The following is a 21,365-nucleotide window of genomic DNA, read 5'->3' as shown; positions in this document are numbered from 1 at the left end:
TTACTTTTAAATTAACCCCATCTTTTTATATTTACTCCTATTAAACACTTCACAATAAATATAAAATTATTATCATTAAAAATACTTTTAAAAAAAAGATAATGATTATATTTTAAAAAATTAAAAATATATTATACTTTTAAACATTTAACTTATTGTATTCTTTAACGGGAGGGAGTAATCAGACTTAATCTATGTATAAATGATTTGTCTGATCCCAACATAACGTCCGTTGGAAGTTGGAACTTATTAAAAAGGGCGTGATACAATACTGAATCTTAAAAGAATAAAACGGAGGTGCTATACATGATGGCATGCTCAGAGAAAGTTGTTATAATTTATTAATTATAAAAAGCTAATAATACTAATTTTATATTTAAAAAAGTTCTCGATCATTTATCATGTTCTTGGTTAAAGGGACCTCTTGCTGGTCCAAAAAAAAGGAGCAACTTCATGTAGTTATAATTTATTAATTATAAAAAATTAATAATACTATTAATACTAATTATAAAAAACTAATAATTTATTAATTAGAGAAATTTTTTATACTTAGAGAAAGTTGTTATAATTTATTAATTATAAGAAAACTAATAATACTAATTTTAAAAAAAGTTCTTGGTCATCATGTTCTTAGTCGAAGGGACGTCCTGCTCGCCCCCAACGCCCCCCCCCCCCCAAAAAAAAAAAGATCAACTTCATGAAGTTTTTTGTTTTGTTTTTTCTCTCAACAGAAAATAAAGTGAGACTCTGTTAGATTATTTGTTTTTGGCTATCAATGACATTGCTTTATGGTTAGATATCTGGAAAAGGAGTTTCGTTACTAATGGGAATCAAGCCATCAACTTTTCAAACTAACACAAATACTATATATATATATATATATATATATTAAATATATATTGGGTTTAGTGAGGACCTCCGAATTAAGTCTTTATGGATTCATCATAAAGGCTAAATTTATTGGTTAAATGAATATATCTAATTCCCATCTTGCTTTAAGTAAATTATGTGGATAAAGTAAAGAGAAAGTCAAGCATTGTGATGTTCAGCTAAGCACACTTACTTTTTAGTCAAACTTATCGGATCCAAGCATTATGATATTTTTCTGAGCCTAGATTTGGGAGTCCACAATTTCATAATGGAATATATTGTGTTTACATTTTTGTTATGAAACAAATTATGCATTTAATAAAAGTTAAAAGGAAAAAGAATTAACAAGCTGTAATTTGGATCATTGTTTTTTCCACACAATTTAAATAATTGGTTAAATATAGACAATTTATATCAAATGTCTACTAACATGTGGAAACAACTGAATAATATATATTTTTTTTCAATTGAGAGGATTTAAACTCTCGTTTGACCAATTTCTTCCCATTTCAAACTTGTAATTTATTCATTAATTTCAATAAATCACTTGTAATTCTAGGTTTACATTATGTTTATAAATTTCAATTTTATTGATAATTCTGTCATAAATTTTACCATTATCTCCTAATTTCATTTTATCTATTTTGTCCTAATCTAAGTAATACTTTTTTTTAACCATTGAGTCATGCAAGAATTTTCTGCTTACCATTTTAATCTAATAGTAATAGAAGAAAAATATTTTAGTTTATATGAATAAAATAAAAACTAACTGTGGTTGTGTGTCAAGTGAACAGAATCTGATTCCTCCTAGACAAGATGAAACCTTTAAATTTTAAGGATAATTATTAAAAAAAGGGAAGGATTAAAACAAAATTTTATTGATAAAAAATTTAAAACACAACTTTCACTTAGTCAAATGCGTTATTGATACAACTTACACTTAGTCAAATGCGCTATTAAGAAAATAAATTATCGAAGGATTATAAATTTATTATTACACTATACTCCCTCCGGTTCTATTTATAAGTCATTTCTACCAACCTCATCAATACCAATACAATAAAAGTACAAGGAATAAAAGTAAGTAAAATTCCAAACATACCCCTATATAACAAATCTAAAAAATAATGTCCTGTTACTTTTTCTCTCTCATGAAGGGTAATTTTGGAAATACCTCTCAAATATTACCTAAAAAGACGCACCGTGACTTATAAATGGAACCAAATACACCTTCTAAAATTGGACTTATAAATGAGACCGGAGGGAGTACTGATGAAGTGTTACGTTTACGTGTCATTCTTTACTTCAGTTGCCTCTCTCTCCCCCTCTCCCCATCATGTAAGCTCCCACACGTTTAACCCCACCAACTCTCACGGAGAAATCATTGCGCTTTGCTGCTTCAGAGTGTACCGGTGGACGAGCATCTCACTTTGCTTTGTGATTCGATCTGTTCCTTAAAGAACGCTAACACTGTCCTTTCACATTTCTCGCGTCTGAAATATGGCTCTCTTCTGATAAAAAGGCGAAAACTTTGGTGTCTCCCACCAAACCATTCTTGTGCCACTACCCATCTGTGATCTTCTTTCTCACTCCTTTACTCCCATTATGCGTCTTCTTTAAACGGTAGATTCAACTTATGGCTGTCATGTACTGTGATCTTCACGTTTCAATCCAGCATATGCTATCTCTGCTTTCACTCACTTCCTTTCCATTTTATTCGGAATTGATCAGCAGAAAAATGGCGCTGGGGCTGTTGTTTTTCCTGATAATTAACCTACATTTAGTTATCAGTGCCACACATTTTCATGGATATGCAGGTATTAGCTTAATTTAGGTGTTCTTTGACTTAGTTTTTGCAATGGGTGTTTATGATCTGTTTGTGTAGTGGATAAACTAATGGAAATCAATGATGGGTGTACAATGTGATTCAGATTTTGAATTTGGGGTTTTTGTTTGCTTGGATAAGTGTTTCTCTAGATGAACAAGTGGGAGCTCGGAGATTAGTTCAAAATTAACTTTTTGAGGAAAAATGTTTGGTACTATACATAGTCATCGCAAGTGATTCCTAGTTTTCTACAACATGTCTTGGTGTCTATACTCGATGCCATTGTTTTTTTTGAGAAGATTCGCTACTTGATATTGTTGCTTATGTTAGTTTCTTGTATTTACCTTCCTTTTTAGCCGAAGATCAAACCCCTAATCTTGTCAGAAATCATACTTGAATGATCTGTATCCTGAGTAAAAGAAGAGGTTTAAACCATCTGTATATAGCTGCGGACCATCATTATATACAGAAAAGATTTACCATTGATGTCAAGGAACCTATGGTTTTAAGTATAATATAAAACTATGCTTAACAACGAGTTTAATCTATGTTCACAGACATGATATAAACAGTGATCCCAATGTATTTCAGAGTCTTGTAGTCATATGGAATTCTAGGTATTGACATTTGATATCTTTGTTGTAAGGGCTATGGAAAATGATGATTGTATCATGCTCAGGGCTGTACTATCATCAGGTCACATCTTCAGGATTGTGAATGTTTTTTGGCATTTTCTACGAGTAGTGCAAAAGTGCTAGCATAATCAAAAAAAGTTGGCCAATGAAGTATGCTTTTCTGATGTGAATTATACCAGTCACCCTATGAAAAAAAATTACTGGCTGCAAGTACTACTGCAGAAAATCTCATGAAAAACAAAATTCTTTTAGCATCGTTGTTCTTGTCTTGTCACCCTCTTGCTATTTATTTAAAATTTCCTGTTCTCATCCATCTTTCATATTTTCTGTGACACTTAATATGGGTTATGGATAAAAAATGGTCTATATGATAAATTAGATGTTCTATGTTTTTCGCTGTAGTCACCAATCAACACCATTCCAGAAGCCACAAAAGTATTGCTCTTCCCCCAACCAAGTCATCTTATGGAGTTCTTGCAAGTATTGCACTTCCACCTTCTAAGTCATTATCTAAAGCTCCTATAAAGGAACGGACCCATGGTTTAGTTGATTCTCCAATATTACCTCATAAGCATCACCATTCCAGAAGAAAGTCCAGTGAACCAGCACCAGAGCCAACTTACTCGGTTCATCCCCCTACCTACAGTCATCAAGGTTAGATTCTGATTTAGAGAATAGGAAAACATTCTTGTGCAAATTAATTCATTTTGGCATTAGTTATTAATATAATTGACAATTATTATGAAAACTTAACTTACAGGCATAGGTCCTTCTGTCTTCGAACCACAACCTCCTTTCTCTTTACCAACAGGCTGGAAATTACCTGCACCTGCACCTGCACCATCACCAGCAGTTCTATCAGGCCACTTAAATGGTATGAAAAACATCTATTGTGACCTTTGCTATTACCTGTGTACTTATTCTTTATCCACCATAACAAGTGATAGGTATCTCAGATAGGTTGTTTCCTTTGTCCATTAGTGCCCTCTCCTTCCCCTGGAATTTCATCTCAAGGTTCATCATCGAGGAAGATGAAGACTCCACCAATAGCACCTGTTTTGGGTCTGCCACCTCCACCTCCTAATAAGGGTACTTTCAACTTAATCTGCTACCCTATCTGTCCTAGAAGATTAATTATATTACTTTGGTGCCTTCTTTTCTACTCATCGTAAGAAATCCTATGATGTTGAATTTGGCTGTAGATTGTATATGGGTGACTTGCTCAGAGCCCTTTACATATGCACCTCCTGGATCACCTTGTGGTTGTGTATGGCCACTTCAAGTTAAGCTTCAACTTGGCATTTCAATATACAAGTTCTTTCCATTGGTGTCAAAGCTAGCTGAGGAAATTGCTGTCAGTGTTTTACTGAATCATAACCAGGTTCGCATCGTGGGAGCTGATGAAGCTAGCCAGCAACTGGAGAAAACTATTGTTCTCGTAAACTTGGTACCCAAAGGATCAAGATTTGATGATGCAACCGCATTTTCAATATATAAGAAATTCTGGCACCGGGAGATCCACACAGATGCTTCACTTTTTGGTGCCTGTGAAGTACTATATGTTCATTATCCAGGTTACAAATTGATTTCCAGTTCACTTGGACTTTTCTTTCGTTTTTTTGGTATTTATTTAGTTTTATTAATAGATTTCCGCATTGGTTCTTACTTTTTGTTAACATATGCACAGGTCTTCCTCCTTCTCCACCTTCAACTCCTTCAGGCATTTCTAATGCAGATGATAGCCCATTATTCCCCGATCATGACAACAATGGAACAATGATGAAACCTTTGGGAGTGGCTATACCAAGGAAAGAAAAGACAGGGAGCGGGAAAAGCACAATTTTAGTAATTGTGCTGTCATCTTTTACAGCTTTTATTATATTTCTTGGATTTGCTTGCCTTTGTCTGATGAAACGTTGCCCTTGTGTTCATGAATCTAAACAAATTCCAAAAGCTGTTCCATCCTCTTCAAAACTGTCAGGTAAAACAAACTATCTATTCATTCAATTCTTTTGGCAATGATATATTGCCAAGATGGTATAGTATTATGCACTTGTTTCTAAAAATAATTCTGAAGCATCTTACTTATTTGAATTTCCTTTTAATAGAAATGGTTTTGATGCCTTCCTAGTTAAAACTTGTGTCTGGTTTTATGATCTTTTTTTTATATTTTACTTTCAACTCTCCATCTTAGTTTATCATTTTAAAGAGTCTAAATTTATTAGTTGTCTCTTCAATCTTTGGTTGCATCAATTTAAATATATAACCATATTTGCACTTAGCAGGGACGGCCACGTCATTGACTAATAGGAGCATGCCAAGCACTGGTTCTATGCCCTCAAGTTCTAGAACAGTAACATATACAGGATCTGCCAAGACTTTTACTCTGAATGACATAGAGAAAGCAACTAATAACTTTGATGCTTCAAGAATATTAGGAGAAGGGGGCTTTGGGCCTGTTTTTAAAGGGGTCCTATGTGATGGAAGGGATGTGGCTGTGAAGATTCTCAAGAGAGATGATCAGCATGGTGGCCGTGAGTTCTTAGCAGAAGTTGAGATGCTTAGCCGTCTGCACCATAGAAATTTAGTTAAATTAATAGGTATATGCATAGAGAAACAGACTCGGTGCCTCATCTATGAGCTTGTCCCTAATGGAAGTGTAGAATCCCACTTACATGGTAATTCATGGGCGTTATCCACACTTTTAGAAGCCAAAATCTTTGGATATTCTTCATAGGCTAACTTTTGAGTTCTTTATATGTTCTCAGGTGCTGACAAGGAAACTAACCCACTTGATTGGAATGCCCGGATGAAGATTGCACTTGGAGCAGCTCGGGCCTTGGCTTATCTGCATGAAGATTCAAATCCATGTGTCATACATCGGGACTTCAAATCCAGCAATATCTTGTTGGAACATGATTTTACACCAAAGGTTTCAGATTTTGGATTAGCAAGAACTGCCCTGGAAGAGGGAAACAAGCACATCTCCACACATGTTATGGGAACATTTGGGTAATAAATGTCATCCCCCTTTTGGCCTTCTTAAATTTTTCAAGCATTGTCATGCATGTAATAGTAAAAAAGTATTTACAATGTTCTTATTTGGATCCAAAGCCTTATGTTTGATGGACTATTAAATTTTTTATCAGGTGCTTTACCATCTTATGTGCATTTTGTTAACATGGAGTCACGAATACTAATTTAACCTTGCTGATATATTGCCTTGCAGCTACCTAGCACCCGAATATGCAATGACGGGCCATCTTTTGGTCAAAAGTGATGTTTACAGTTATGGAGTTGTACTCCTTGAGCTCCTAACTGGAAGAAAGCCTGTAGATTTCTCACAACCACCTGGTCAAGAAAACCTTGTTACTTGGATTCGTCCACTTCTCACGAGTAAGGATGGTTTACAGATGATCATAGACCCGGTTGTAAAGTCTGAAATAACTGATGATTCAGTTGTAAAAGTTGCAGCAATTGCATCAATGTGTATACAACTGGAAGTCTCTCAACGCCCATTCATGGGCGAAGTTGTTCAGGCTTTGAAGTTGGTTTGCAGTGAGCTTGAGGAAAAAAGCACAAGAAGATTAAGGAGTTTCCGAGAAGAGGGCCCTCAAGCCAACGTTGATGAACAATCTTCTAGAATTTCAGGTGATATAGTGGACTTTTCAGATCATAAATCCAAAGTAGCATTATCAACGTCTGAGTTTTTCAGCACATCAGGCCAGTATTTTAAGTCCTTCAAGAGGCATTCAACTTCAGGGCCTCTCACTACAGGAAAGAAAAAGCATTTCTGGCAGAAACTGAGGAGTTTGTCTCGAGGGAGCATGAGTGAGCATGGTTCTTCAGCTCAACGATGGTCTGGTTCTCAGTAACTTCTCAGCCGCATGACTGAAATGTTTTTCTAGGTAGGCAGTGCCTATCATGTTATTTATAGGTCATACTTACAAATGAGTGAGAGAAAACGTACAACTTAGATGTGATGAAAGACTCTCGTTGAAACTTGTGTGCCGGCCCTTGTTGTGAGTATAGTCCATGAATAACATTGTACACACGGCCTACTAAGCTTGAGAAAGCAAACTACAAGAGAACATGTTCATTGATGACTTTTTTGCTTTGGGTGAGAATTAATTACTTGATTTTTATTCTAGAATTGTATTCAAAGGGAGTTTCATCCGTGAATGGTGAATTTAAAGGATTACAGATCATGGGATATATAAGTAAATTTGATGTTGATCTCTACATGGGATATATAAGTACACTTGTGCAATTGTCAACAACCAAGATTCCACCAAAACAGAAGATAATAATACATTACACCAAAATGATTCTTCCCAGTAAAACTAAGGCATCTTTGTTTACTAATGATCATTTTGTTTACTGACCATTTCAACAAATATATACCACATCAACTTCCAATGTTACAACTTACATAGCTCATCTTATATCATCATACCACTGTATTCTTCCCTAACCTGATTTGCGCACCCTATCTCCTAAAATCTTCAGTCCCATGTACCTGTGATAAACATAAATTGATTAGTTGACAAGATATGGATAGTATGAGCATCAAAATAATTTTAATGGGTTCCTGTTGCATATTATTGATGCCCAAAATGGTATGCCTATTTGTTGGTTGGCCAAACTAGTAGGCCGTTATGCTCGAGTATGTTAGTCTAAGGCTATGTGTATCAAAATATTTCTTGATGGAAATCTAGAGGATATTACAATTTACAGGTTCCCTAAGTGCTTTTAGTGCGTGTTTGGTTTTTCAGAAGAAATCAGCAAAAACTAGTTTCCAGCATGAAACTAAACATGTACCTAGTTTTTTGTGGCTAAACCAAACTTGTGCTAATAGCTAAGGAAGTTTTTAGGCTTTGAAAACTGTTTACAAGTAATACGCGCATATGTACATGCACATGTTTAAATCAAAAGCGAATAATCAAAATAAAAACAGAACTATTTAATTTTAAAATTATTTTCTATTAAGCTCAACTATCAATTTTTGATTTCAAACGATGATTGATGATTCACCTTACTTCTTAACGACTCCTCTCAATATATGCGTCTGATGGGGCAGTTTATTGCAAGACGTATTTATTACTATACATTGCAAGATGTACTTATTACTTATGTATGGTCTCTGAGTGCATACCTGCCCATCATCATGACAGTAGCTTGAGGATTAGTCCCTGGTGATTCTGTAAATGTTGAGCCATCCACCACACGTAGTCTGTCAACTCCAAGAACCTTATATTCAGAATTAACAACCTTGCCCACGTGGCACCCACCATGGTAGTGCCAGATTGTGATCACAGTGTCTCTGCAAAACTGCTCCAGTGATTGCGTGTCATTGAGTGCTTGGGTATGAGGTTCACATTGGCCTTCACAGTGAGGTTAAGCAGTTTCTCTGTGGTTTGTCGGGCACACATGGTGTAGTTTGTGAAGTGCTCAGACTGCACAACCTTGGTGGCTATTCTGATACCCTCAACACAACGTTGGAGATCATGTGGGTGACTGAAATAGTTGAAGGTAACAGAAGGGTTGTCTTCTACATTGGTGTTGATCAACTTGAGATCACCTACAGACCAAGGGTTGGCCACTTTTGACAATATGAAACCTCCCCTGAATGCTTCAATCGGGAGATTGCGCTTGTTCTTGGTAAAAGCAAGAACAGCTTCTCTTGATCTTTGCTTGGGAGGGATTGTGGAGAGCTGGCCAATCTGATTTATCATGCAAAGGGAAGAAGAATGAATTCCGATGACGTATGTAGCTTGGAAGTTGAATATTTCAAATTTAGAAGTGAAAAGACAAGAAGTAAGTTCCATGCATATATTCACTTTTGGTATTGGTACTCTCTTAGTACAAAAACACTTTAACTTTTGAGAAAATCTCAACAACATCAGCAAACGGTTGAGCACAATTTTTTTTTTTTATTCTTTCCTTCATGTCATTGAGAAAATTTGTCAAATATATTGCACGCATACCTCAGCAGACAAGATTCCATGGTGACAGTGAATGCTATCAGTGGACTGACTAAACCCACAGCTAGCTTCTAGGTAGACTCCACGTTTAGTAATACCCACAGTCTCAATGAGTGACTGATGAACTGGTCTATTGGAAGGAACAAAAATGGTGTTCATGGGGTTATCAGCCATGCCTTTCCCAACAAAAAGTTATCAAACACCACTGGGATCTTAAAGTTCTGGAGCTGCTCTTTTGGGCCAATCCCGCTTAGCAGAAGCAATTGAGGAGTCCCAATTGCCCCACTAGACACTATTACTTCATTCTTCCTTCCATTCCCCAGATTTGCCTGATGGATTTTCCCATTCTCATCTTTGAATATCACTCCCACAGCTCTTGGCCTCTTACCTGCAAAAAATCCCATTTCAAACTTTGTTGGGTTCAAGAGTGGTAAATCAGTCAACGAATATGAAAAGAGCAACTAGAATCAACAATCCTATCAGTTCTATTCCTACTGTCAATAAAAGAAACAAACAACAAAACATCACTATCTAAATAAGTCCGTCTCAACAACACTAGCTTTAGTAGAATTTGGAGATTGTTTATTTTTTTCCTTCTATTTCCAACTTATTTTTAAGCCTTTAACACCGAAAAATTCCATGGCCTAGCTTCTTGCAATAATTACACGTTTTATTATCCTTTTTATATTTATGTTTCTCAGACTTAGATTTTTTTTTTTTAATATTTTCCCCTTATTCACTTCCTGCATTTAAACCTTTACCTTTATCTTTAGAAAGGGTCTAAGATCAAAAAAAAATTTTAAAACAAAAAATTAAATTTCACATCTTCAAAAGCTAAGCTGCCTGAATTTCTATATAACATAATTTCTTTAAAATGTTTATAAGAGAGAGCCAACGAGATAATCAACAACGCAGCTTTATCTTAATGGAGATCCTCTCTCTTCTTTCAACGAGAGACTCTTAAAAAAAAAAAAAAAAAGCTTACCTTTAGTATCAAAGACGATTTTGTGGACGGTGGCGTAGGTGAGAACAGTGAGTTTATATGGGTTGGCAGAAGCGAGAAGCTCAGCAGCTGTGTGGCGACGACCGAACCGATCAAAAATGGTGCCACCAACCTTGGTGCCATAAATATGATCATACGTGAAACCGTTGAAAGGAGAGATTCCTACGTCCAGAAGGCTGTCCTTTACTGCTCTCTGAAACGCGGAGAACTTAGGCCAATGCACTATTTGCTTCTCCACCCACTCGTATGACTCGTTCACCACCTTCGCATCCCACCCCACTCTCTTTATAAACCTGCATTAGTTCAGCCACCGTATCTCATATTTCTATGTAATCAGGAACTAGGGCTTGTTGGGATTCTAGAACTTGCAAACTGAAATTTTGGAATTCAAGTTACAAGAAGTTTGGAAAAAGGCACTTGGAAAAATTACCCAAAGAGTCCCGCAAATTTATTTAAATACAAAAATACAAAACAAAATTAATATTCTTTACTAAAGTTGTCAACTGATCGTTAATTATTAAACTTTAGTTATGAATTGAGCAACTCTATTAACAACTATCCGCCAGTGAGCAGCTAGTAATTGATAATTTTGATAAAGGATATGTAACTTCAAATTAATTGTTAATTTTTATGGAATTTTTTATATTGAGATTTTTTATATGAAATTTTGCAGCAATTTTCTCAAAAAACTTTTATTAAAAAAAAAAAAACCACTTCAACTAAGTGTCCTATACTTCTATCCCTACCATGGTTTTGGCCCCTTTGACTGCAATCCAATCAGCTACAAGCACCGACTCATGGGGTCCAGTAAAATGTATTATAAATTTTATCATATATTCTACTATATTGATGTTAGTATATAGGATGAATTAAGTAATATTATTCACAAATCATGCATATGTTAACTCTTTTTAAATTTCATATGATGCATAGAAAAATATATTTGGCTGATATCAATGTCAATAGATCATCAATATATCAATATACAACAACAACAAACAGTATTTTAAATGTGGAATGTGTTACTGGAAAAAAAAAAATTAAATTCCTTATTTGATAAGTTCCAGTTTCCTTCGTGACCCTGACAAAAATTTGATAGAAGAACTCATGAGTGTACTAAAGTTATTGTTTTTAAAATTTGATTACATACATGATAGCAGGATTTAAAAAAAAAAATTGACTCTCTTAATGTTGAATTATCAATTACATAAATTATGAATTTTTTTTAATGTTACTTTCTCGTTGGATAGCATGATTAAAATTATGGCTTATTTTGACGTTGACATAGATCTGCTCTTTTGTCGTTTAGCTGCACGAAGGTTGCAAGTAGCAAGCGTCAACATCTACGTTCCCTGCGTTTTGAGGGACATTACTTAAAATGGTTAATGATTGTGCTTATTGTTTTTTAAGATCCGGCACTTGAAAATGTCCCTGTTATTTAAAGACTAACTAAACGGGGCAGCCCGAAATTCATTTGCAAAATTTAATGATAATTTAAGACTAAAAAAGAATTGTGGCCCCAATGAAAATTAATGAGCCATAATCTAGTACTGTTTATTATAATTATAAGTGGTTCCAATACAGTTGAGAGCAGCGAATTTAGGTAAAGTTCACCATACTAAGAAAGAGAACAAAATTGGAAAAACAATACTCCCACCAATTAAAAATATAGGATATTTTTTATTAAATTATATTTATGAATTAAATTTTTTATATTTATTTTTATTTAATAATTTGTTTCACTTAAAAAAAAGGGCTGAATAATTTATTTATTAAGGATATTTTAAAAAAATTATTAATTACATATTAAAAACTAAAAATGCCTTATACTTGCTCCATTTCATATTATAAGACACTGTTTAACAAAATATCATATATTAATAGGTTTTATTAAATATATTTCATAACATTTTTTAAAAATAAAAATATAAAATTTTAAAAATATCATCCATTTAATATATTGAAAAAAGAAAAATATAAGTAAAGAGGGAGAGAGAAAAGAAATAATATTAAAATAAGCTTATTTAACAAAATATTAATATTTTTAAAGTGTCATGCATATTGATATGTCAAATTTTCTCTAAAAATATTTTATAATTTGAGATGGAGGGAGTAGTATTTTTTTTTTTTTGCACATAATATTAAAAAATATTTTATATTTTTTAATAAGGGAGTAACTTTTTATTTTAAAATTTTGTAAAATCCACCCAACTTTATCATCCCTTGATTTTAAGGAATCCTGATCATATTTCAAAGCTATGAACACAACCATGTCACCAACTCTGGCTAAAAGTAATGAATATACATGTTCATGTTATTAGTAGTTAATTTTGTTAAGTGTGATTCATACTATGTAAAAGACAAAAATAAAGGAGAATAATTATTGTTGAGAAAATCAACAAAGTCTTTTTTAATAAATGCAGCAGTGCTTCCTTTGCCTTAAAGAGAATGAAAATTTTGTTAAAAAACCATAAGTGAGAATACTTAAAAAGCCATCAAGTTTGGAGGCTTTTATTTTATTTCTTTTCTTCTAAAAACAATTTTTCTTACCTTGAGCTTGCTCTGGTGTAGAAGCCAGCATTAATGGAGCTCCCACCTCCCAAAACCCTAGCTCTGGCATTAAGAACACCATCAGTGGAAATGAAGTACTGGGAAGCTGAAGATGGTGAAATATCAGCCAAAGTGATATGAAAATTCTCCAGAAATGACACATTAGGGTTTGTGAAAGGTATGCCCCCTCTTTCAAGAAGCAAAACCCTAAAGTTTTGGGACAGTGTTGAAGCCAGAGGGCAGCCCGCAGTTCCACCTCCCACAATTATATAATCATAAGCATTGTTGCTGGGAGTGGTTGATGTTGATGATGATGATGATGAGAACGAGCTTGCCTTTTTCAGAAATGGATATCTGTATTTGGTATACCAGTTCTGCTTGTTACCTGCAGGCAGGTGAATTTTTCAGTCACTTTTTTTTTTTTTTTTTGTGTGGGTGCAATTATAGCTTCTTGAGGTGTCCGTTGCTTTCTCTCTTGAACAATTTTTTGGAGCCAGACAAAAAAGGAAAGAAAAATCAAAACATGGAATTTCTGTGAAGATTATAATGTGTTTGATTGAATGTCACAATGAAACAGCAGCTGATGATCATTATGGACACAACCCATTAATTATTAGCCTTTCAGTCAGATTTGTCTGGTTTATGATTTAGCAGACAAAAAAGTGGAATTTTAGTGAAGAATATAGTATGATGTGTTTGATTCTATACCAGAAGGAAGCAGCATATTATCATCATAAACAAAACCCATCATATCTTTCAGTTTCAGTCACACTTTGTTCAATTTCTGACTTGTTCATGATTTTCTGCTTTGATTTAATAGAGTTTGATGAGAAGCAAAAAGGAAATCAGGATCAAAAAGAAGAAAACAAACAGGGCTATATATGGTATCTATATCTGGGGCTGGCAAGAAGAAACAGCACAAGATCATCATCACATCACAAGCAAAACCTATTAGACGTAAAGTTCACACCTTTTTCAATTCGTTAGTCTCCAACAAAAGTTTTGGACAAACCCAAGTAAAATTACAGGCAAAAAGAGGAAAAACATGAAGCTAAGCAATAAAGCACATGACTTTGTCTCTGTCTGGATGTGTTGTTTTCTGAAAATCGCAATGAAAAACATAGTGTGCCTGTGTTAATGCCAAAACCAAGCAGCATAAAGTTTTTCATAAAAAGAAAAGAGAAACTCAGATTGATCCACCACATTCCCAACAAACCAATGATAATGTAGAGAATAGATAGACTTTGGACTTTGGAGTTTTCTTTCTAGCCTTGAAAACAGAGGACCCTTTAATTGATATTGTAATGAAAGTTAGCATTCTGCGCAGAGAAGTCCTGAAAACAGAAGCAGAATGCTAGTAGAGAAGAAGAGTATAATTTTATTATTATTAATATTATTATTATTTGTGAAGAAGAAATAAAGAAGAAGAGAAGAGAGCACCTTGTGAAGGAGGGAGAGAGAGGAAGAGGCAGAGGAGTAATGAGCAGAGAAAGAAGTTGACTGCAGAAACATAGGCCATTGAGTCTCACAGGGCAGAGACTGATGAAGCTGTTTCTTTCTCCTCTCTAAGTGGCTGCCTCTGGTTGGCCTTGTTTTGTGTGTTCCCGCCCTTTATATATACAGACAAAATTAAATTATTAAAATATTACAGAATTCATTCCTTTTTGTACTATCCTTCTTTCATATGTGGCTAATTTCTATTCTGTCTTTATTCATCTAACAAAAGTTTTCCTAAACTTGTTTTCTTTCTTCTAAAAGCAGTTCAGCTTTTTAGTTTCTACCTAACAAAAGAGTATGCTTTAATTATAATATGAATGTAAATACCATAAAGGAAAATGTATCTTTAGGATGGATATGTATCATGCAAAAAAAAAATATATATATATATATATATTGACTAAAACAAGTTATATATACTTAGACATACTCCCTTTGGTCCCAAGAGCACATTTTATAATTTTTATTTGGTCCTATTTATATAAGTTATGATGTGAATTTTTAAGTAATATTTTTAAAATTATCCTTTATGAAAGAAAAAAATAACATGATATTACTTTTTAAATTTTTGATATAGAACCATATTTTAAAATTTAACGCTCTTTTACTCTTTTTATTTTTTTGCATTGATATTAGTGAGATTGATAGAAATAATTTATAAAAAGAACAAGAGGAGGAAATGTTTCTACCAAAGTGTTTAAGCATATATGAATATATTATTATGTGATTACGGTATTTTCTATATGAAACAACTTTCAAAATATGTGTACATATCATCGAGACTACTCTCTAAGTGTCATTTAAATTTTGAATAATCATGGTACATATATATGTATATATATAAATATTTATAAATATATACTGTGTAAACAAACCCAAAAAACATAGTTTTTAGTTCTTATAACTGTAGTCAATTTAGGTCATGACTATTAAAGTTTTATCATTAAAGAATCAGTTTTAAAGTTAATGTGATCAACTTTGGTTGAACTCTAAAACATCATTATCATATCAATGCTACATCATCTTGAAAGACTATAACCAAAGTTGATTGTAATTTTAAAATCTTTTAATTAAAAATCTAGAGAGTGTCTCACTTGACAAAAAACTATGACATCAATTAATGAAGGTTGGGTCTAATATAAAAAATTAGTTTTTCATAATGTGGCGAACTAATATTTAAATCTCTATTGAAAAACGTATTTGCATTTAATGCTCGATAGTATTTTAAACATAATTATTTTTAATAAAAAAATGCAAAAAAAAAAACTATGTTATCAATACATGTGAAAGTTAGATACTCTTTTGGTTAAAAAGAAGAAGAAGAAAAAACTATGTTATCAACACATGTGAAAGTTAGCTACTCCTTTGGTTCCTATTACAAAACATCTTTAACTATCTCACTAAAACAAAAACAAAAGAGAGAGAGAGAGACAGAGAGAGAGAGATGATTAAATCATCAAAATTTTATAAAAATAGTATAAACTTCCAATTTCATGCTTGTTTAAATGAAAATTTTTAAAGTTTGCATTATCTTCTATCTTATAACTAATGAGTTTAAATAGAGATAAAATTTAAAAAAATATAATTAATATCTTATCAAATGTCTTATATTAAAAATAAAAAAATTCTTTTAAAAGATATCATATAATAGGGATTTAATAAAAAAATTCTTTTAAAAGATATCATATAATAGGGATTGAAGAGAGTACATTTACGTGTGTGTTTAATTTTTAATTTATACATGATAAAAGTTTATTTAGAGAATTTAACTATTGATTAAATTTGACAATATTATATCTAAAATATCATTTAAATGTGTTTTTAAATGTTACCAAATAGACCCGTACATCAAGGCTGAAGTGAGTAGGAAGGAAATGGCTTATGTTTGGCCAAAAAAATAACCAAAAAAAGAAACAAATTAGAGAAGAAAAGTGAATCATTAAAAAAAAAAAAAGAATAGAAAGGAGTGAAATAGACATGCAGAATTAAGAAGAGGAACGGAATTAGAGGAAGTCATTTAATGGCGAAATGAATAGGTCTTCCACGTGGAGATCTCATGGCCGTTGGATCTGGCAATGCCTCCTATCGTACAATGACAGCTCACTTATCCCTCCATATTCATTCTCCCATCCCATCCCATCTCTTCTATACTCTCTTCATTTTTATATATAAAATATTTTTTAAAAATTTATTTTACTTTTAAATATAAAAGATAATAATAATATTTTTAAATAATTAAATAATTTTATTCTTATTTTAAAAAAATAAAATAGATCATTAATTATATATTTTTTTATCACCATCATGATATTAATTATGATATTATTAGAAATAAAACTGAAAAATCATTGTGTTTATATATGATTTTAACTAAATAATAAATTTTTATTGTTATGTAAAATTTAATTAAAAATACCTTTTATATAGGGATAGAGGGAGTATCTCCTTCCACCTTCCTAATTATAAATCCAAATTTTTAGGCTTGTTTATTGTATCCCTAATGCAGTTAATGTTATTAACTAATTTAAATTTAATATAGGAGATGAAACAAAATAATTTTTTAAACATAACTTTCTTTCTTTCTTTTTTGGCACATAAGTTTAAAATTCAAAACCTTTCTTAAAAAATATTAAATTGCTGGTACCATTTAATTCAATCCCATTCTGCAAAAGTTTAAAATTCAAAACCTTTCTTAAAAAATATTAAATTGCTGGTACCATTTAATTCAATCCCATTCTGCGGCGGTGACAGTGATATCTTGTGCATACATGGACAGGCATTAGGAGAAATAGGTATTTGGCCAACAAAAAAACAAAAAAAAGGCAATAGGTATGTCCATGTTGACCGGTAATTATGACAATATTTTTATATTACTATAATTTTTTTCATGTGACTGTAATATGATTCAATACTTTATGTATTACTAATGATTAATATGTCTATTTCAGTGTTTCACATTATTGTTCCTTTTTCTTTTTAGCATAATGCCATTCGATAATATATTTTAATAATGAAAGATGTTGCAATACCAAGAACACGAGAATTTTGAATTTCTCATGATCATAAAAATAATAAAATATAATGGGATAATCCAAATGGAGAAAAAAAACAAACTTTTATAAATGATTTTTTTTTTTATTATTCATAGTATCTTCTTGTAGAAGATAATTTTATTTTAGGTGTAAGTATAACTGAATTCTAAATATGAATACTTATGTCATATTCAAATTTTGGCTCATCCATCATGTTGTGTGGACACATGATTTTATAATTTATTTATGTATATCAAATTATCAATAACAAAGTGAAAGATAGGTGGGAAGCCCTTTAATACATGTGTACCATTAAGCTAAACTCTCAAATCTGAATTTATTATTTGTTTTTATTTTTTCGTATGTTAATTTGCACATGCTTCCTTACAGTCAAATGTTAGAAAGCCGTATTATTAATATGATATATAACAAATTCAGAACACATTATAATGCTATGTTTGGATATATATGAAGTTGGATTGAAGCCAAATTCATTAGTTGAGTAATTACAAATTTATGAAAATCCAAATTCAAGTTTCACCGTAATCTCTTGATAATTTAAAATTCTTTTCTAAACCTCTATTATTTTAAATTATAACTCAATCTCTTTTTGTAGTTGGACTGGACCATCGAAGTTAATGGAAATAAGCTGCCACCATTGACCAAGATCAGAAGGCTAACTTCCATTAAAACTATATTGATGACAATGATTGGGACAAGATGGCTGGACTAGACTAACGATGATGTCAACGACGAGGACCAGACGATCAACTTGCATCAATACTAGATCAATAGTGACAGTGGGGACCTAACGGCCAACTTCAATAGGAACCGAACCGATGGCAACGACAATGACAATGACGAGGAGCGAATAGTCTAGTTCCATTAGGATTGGACTGATGACAACAATCGAGATGGGACAACCGACTTCCATCGGGACCAACCCAACTGCGATGACCGAGACAGGATTGCCTACTTTGACCAAAACTAAACGGAAGACTACTATCAAGATTGGACGGCTGACTTCTATCAGGTCCAATCTTAATAGAAGTTGGCCATCCTGTTCAAGTGAAAGTTAGCCGCCGTCCTATCCCAATGGTTGCCTTTAGTTTGGACACAGTGAAAGTCGGTCTTGATAATCTCAATCCAGTCCCTATGAAAGTCGACCGTTTGTTCCCTATCATCGTTGTTGGTTTGGTCATAGTGAAAGTTGGCTGTCCTTTCTTGATCACCCGTGCTATAGTTCTAGTTAGCTTTGACTGTTTGATCCTAGTGAAAGTTGGCGATTCTGACTGTTGACTTTTATTAGTTGTCTAAGTTTCTTTTAAATTTAAATATAAAATTTAAAATTTAAAATTTTTCTTTAGATCCAAACAAATAATTTTAATATTATAATTTGAAATTTTTTATATCATCCAAACAAGGAATTTAAAATTTATGAATTTTAAATATGAAATTTTAAATTCAAATTCCTAATTTAAATTCACCTATCCAATTGCAACCCAATATTATTTATGAATAATAATAAATACTACAAGTTGCTTCAAATGCCGGGTAGACATGAGCAAATATGTTTAATCAAGAGATGGTCCCCAAAAAATGTTTGTTCAAACAAAGGAATGAAAGAAAAACTTGTAATGAAATTGAAAACTTAGTTGTCCCAAAATCCCACCCAACATTTTTGCAGTAGACGTTTGGTATGAGTAATATTTTTTGTTAAATTAGTTAAAAGAGGAAAGAGAAAAATAATAGATGAAAACACCAAAATTTCAATAACATTTTAATGCTCTCTTAACAACTTTAATATTAATTATAAGTTACTCTTAAAAATTTTGTTAAGGGTAGGAGGTTTTACAGTCTTGAATTTTTCTTAAAAAATTCAAAATTATCCATTAATATATTTCTTTGATAAAATCCATTAATATATTTCTTTAAAAAATTCAAAATTATCCATTAATATATTTCTTTGACAAAATCCATTAATATATTTATTTACCCTAATAATTATATAAAGGAATTATATAAAGGGTAAATTTTTGTTAAAAACATTTAATACTTTGTAGGTTATCCAAGCTAACTTATATTAAAATAAAAAAAATTAAGAAAAATAACTTATAACTAACATCAAACATTTTTTTTTTCATTTGCTCCATCTTATTTAGTATCAATGTAAAAGAACAAGCTTACATCAAGAAAATAGGGCATAAATTCATTACTTGCTAGAAAACCACTTTGATCTTGTTTATAAGACTCTTAAGTTCTTCTTATAAGAAATTTATAGAAGGAATATTTGGTCCTTGCTATAAAGTATTAAAAGAATGTATTTAAATATTTGCAAAGTTAAAAATTTGTTTCATTTCCAAACATAATTAATAGGTTATTATTTTTTAGATTTGCCCTAAAATTTAAAGGGGAGGGAAAAATGAAGTGAACATTGTGATTAACGATATACGAGGATAAATTTAGAAATCAAGTTCAATACTATGAACTAATCCTAACTTATTATCTTAATCTTAAAGAATTAGTTAAAATAGTCAAATAAATAGGATTGGATAGACCAGTTAAAAAAACAATTATTAATATGTTAAAAATTAGTCAACAAAAGTTACAAATTACAATGATTTGTTTTCTCCCTCTACATGAAATTTCAAATTATAATCGAACTATATTACCAACAGGAACAATCTGAATTTTCATGCTTTTATTATTAGAGATGAAGAGGAGGACAACATTTACCGGACGAGACTTGGATCAAAAAACATGTCAATGAGAGTACCCATTGTGTTTCTAAATTGTCTGCGACTTTACTCAACCCACTCTCAATTATATTCAATTTGTCCAAATTGATATAAGCAATTTTTAAAATAAAAATAAATAGAATAAAGAAGCTGAAATTCAAGCTCAAGCTGTAAAAGTGACAGCTCATTATTAATTGGCTGTCTCAATCTGCTCTCCTGCCATCTAGTGCAAGCTGCTCTCCCTGCCATCTAATGCTTTGCCACTGCTTCATTGGTTGAATGAATACATATATACATATCTGCTGCAATTGCCATTAAATTAAAACGTACCGTTTTGCAGTCATTCACATTAATGACCACACATCGCATTGTGCCTGCTCTGTGTGTGTGTGTGTGTGTGTGTGGGGGGGGGTATATATACACATCTAGTTAGTTGGAGAGTTAATTCTTTCATCACTAATATTTACCAACTTTTTCTTTGCACTTTCAAAATTTTGTTCAACTCTTTATACTCTCCTGCCTTTGACTTGCAGTTATTCCCTTCACATTCTTTTAAGGGAAACAAATTGATATTTTTAAGGATGCTCTAAGGATATTGATGACAATTAATAATTTTGGAAATTTGAAAAACAAAACGATGGTCCTTTGTTAACATTATTTAATTTTTAAATAAATTTCTCTAGTATTTATTTTTCATGTTTTTAGTACCTAGTTTTCAAATTTTCAACACTTGTATTTCACATTTTCAATACTTATTTTTAGTATTTTCAGTACTCAATTCTTTTTATTTTTTTAATAGTCATGTTAGATGTTTTCGATGTCCATATTTCATATTTTCAACACTTGTCTATAGTAAAAACATGGCAGATGAATATTAAAAATATCTAAAATGACTATTGATTTTTTTTTTTTGAAAACTGAGTACTGAAAATGCAAAAAATGAGTACTATAACTATGAAATATAAGGGCTAAAAAAATTAATTCAAAAAACTTTAATTCCAACCAAGGAACATGACCCTTATATGAAATTTTAAAATTTCTAGTTCCTTGAATGTGATTAATATTCTTAAGTGGTGTTTAAATGTCATTTCCCTTCTTTTAACACACACACATCTAAATGAGCCTTGGTGCTTTGTACAAGATATCGTTTGAATTTCATATTATATACAAAAAGACATCATCTTCTCGTTAATATGTTATGTTTGTGGAAAACAAAACAAGAACAAAAACT

The 21,365-nt window shown here is 32.0% G+C and overlaps 2 protein-coding genes across 4 annotated transcripts; one reads left to right on the top strand and one right to left on the bottom strand.

The window, feature by feature from the left end:
- The first annotated feature begins 2,201 nt into the window (after positions 1-2,201).
- On the top strand, positions 2,202-7,555 carry LOC129288352 (receptor-like serine/threonine-protein kinase ALE2). Of its 3 annotated transcripts, none has more exons than XM_054924875.1 (10): positions 2,202-2,493; positions 2,605-2,687; positions 3,733-3,984; positions 4,091-4,204; positions 4,312-4,419; positions 4,533-4,904; positions 5,018-5,311; positions 5,616-6,008; positions 6,099-6,342; positions 6,560-7,555. In XM_054924875.1, exons 2-10 carry the CDS (start codon positions 2,609-2,611, stop codon positions 7,203-7,205), a joined length of 2,502 nt encoding a protein of 833 aa, XP_054780850.1. In that variant the 5' UTR covers positions 2,202-2,493; positions 2,605-2,608; the 3' UTR covers positions 7,206-7,555. The 3 variants fall into 3 exon arrangements, with proteins under 3 accessions (XP_054780850.1, XP_054780849.1, XP_054780848.1); XM_054924874.1 differs by having other exon boundaries at positions 2,602-2,687; XM_054924873.1 differs by having other exon boundaries at positions 2,202-2,687.
- Positions 7,546-14,442, bottom strand: LOC129288353 (protein HOTHEAD). Its single transcript, XM_054924876.1, is given in 8 exon segments — positions 7,546-7,849; positions 8,486-8,690; positions 8,693-9,053; positions 9,318-9,505; positions 9,508-9,702; positions 10,300-10,610; positions 12,868-13,252; positions 14,308-14,442. Coding segments are annotated over 8 exon segments (1,773 nt in total). The 5' UTR covers positions 14,387-14,442; the 3' UTR covers positions 7,546-7,800.
- Positions 14,443-21,365: the final 6,923 nt, after the last annotated feature.

This window comes from Prosopis cineraria, unplaced genomic scaffold (assembly GCF_029017545.1).
Source record: "Prosopis cineraria cultivar Desert tree isolate PC_DT_omini unplaced genomic scaffold, ASM2901754v1 PC12, whole genome shotgun sequence".
NCBI lineage: Eukaryota > Viridiplantae > Streptophyta > Magnoliopsida > Fabales > Fabaceae > Prosopis > Prosopis cineraria.
Note: the sequence above shows the minus strand (reverse complement) of the source record. Positions and strands in the feature narration are given on the sequence as shown.

Coding starts and splice junctions, on each gene's coding strand:
- LOC129288352 (XM_054924873.1), top strand. CDS start 2,507: ATGGCTGTCATGTACTGTGATCTTCACGTTTCAATCCAGCATATGCTA. Junction 2,688..3,732: donor ACATTTTCATGGATATGCAG/GTATTAGCTTAA, acceptor TTTTCGCTGTAG/TCACCAATCAACACCATTCC. Junction 4,420..4,532: donor ACCTCCACCTCCTAATAAGG/GTACTTTCAACT, acceptor ATTTGGCTGTAG/ATTGTATATGGGTGACTTGC.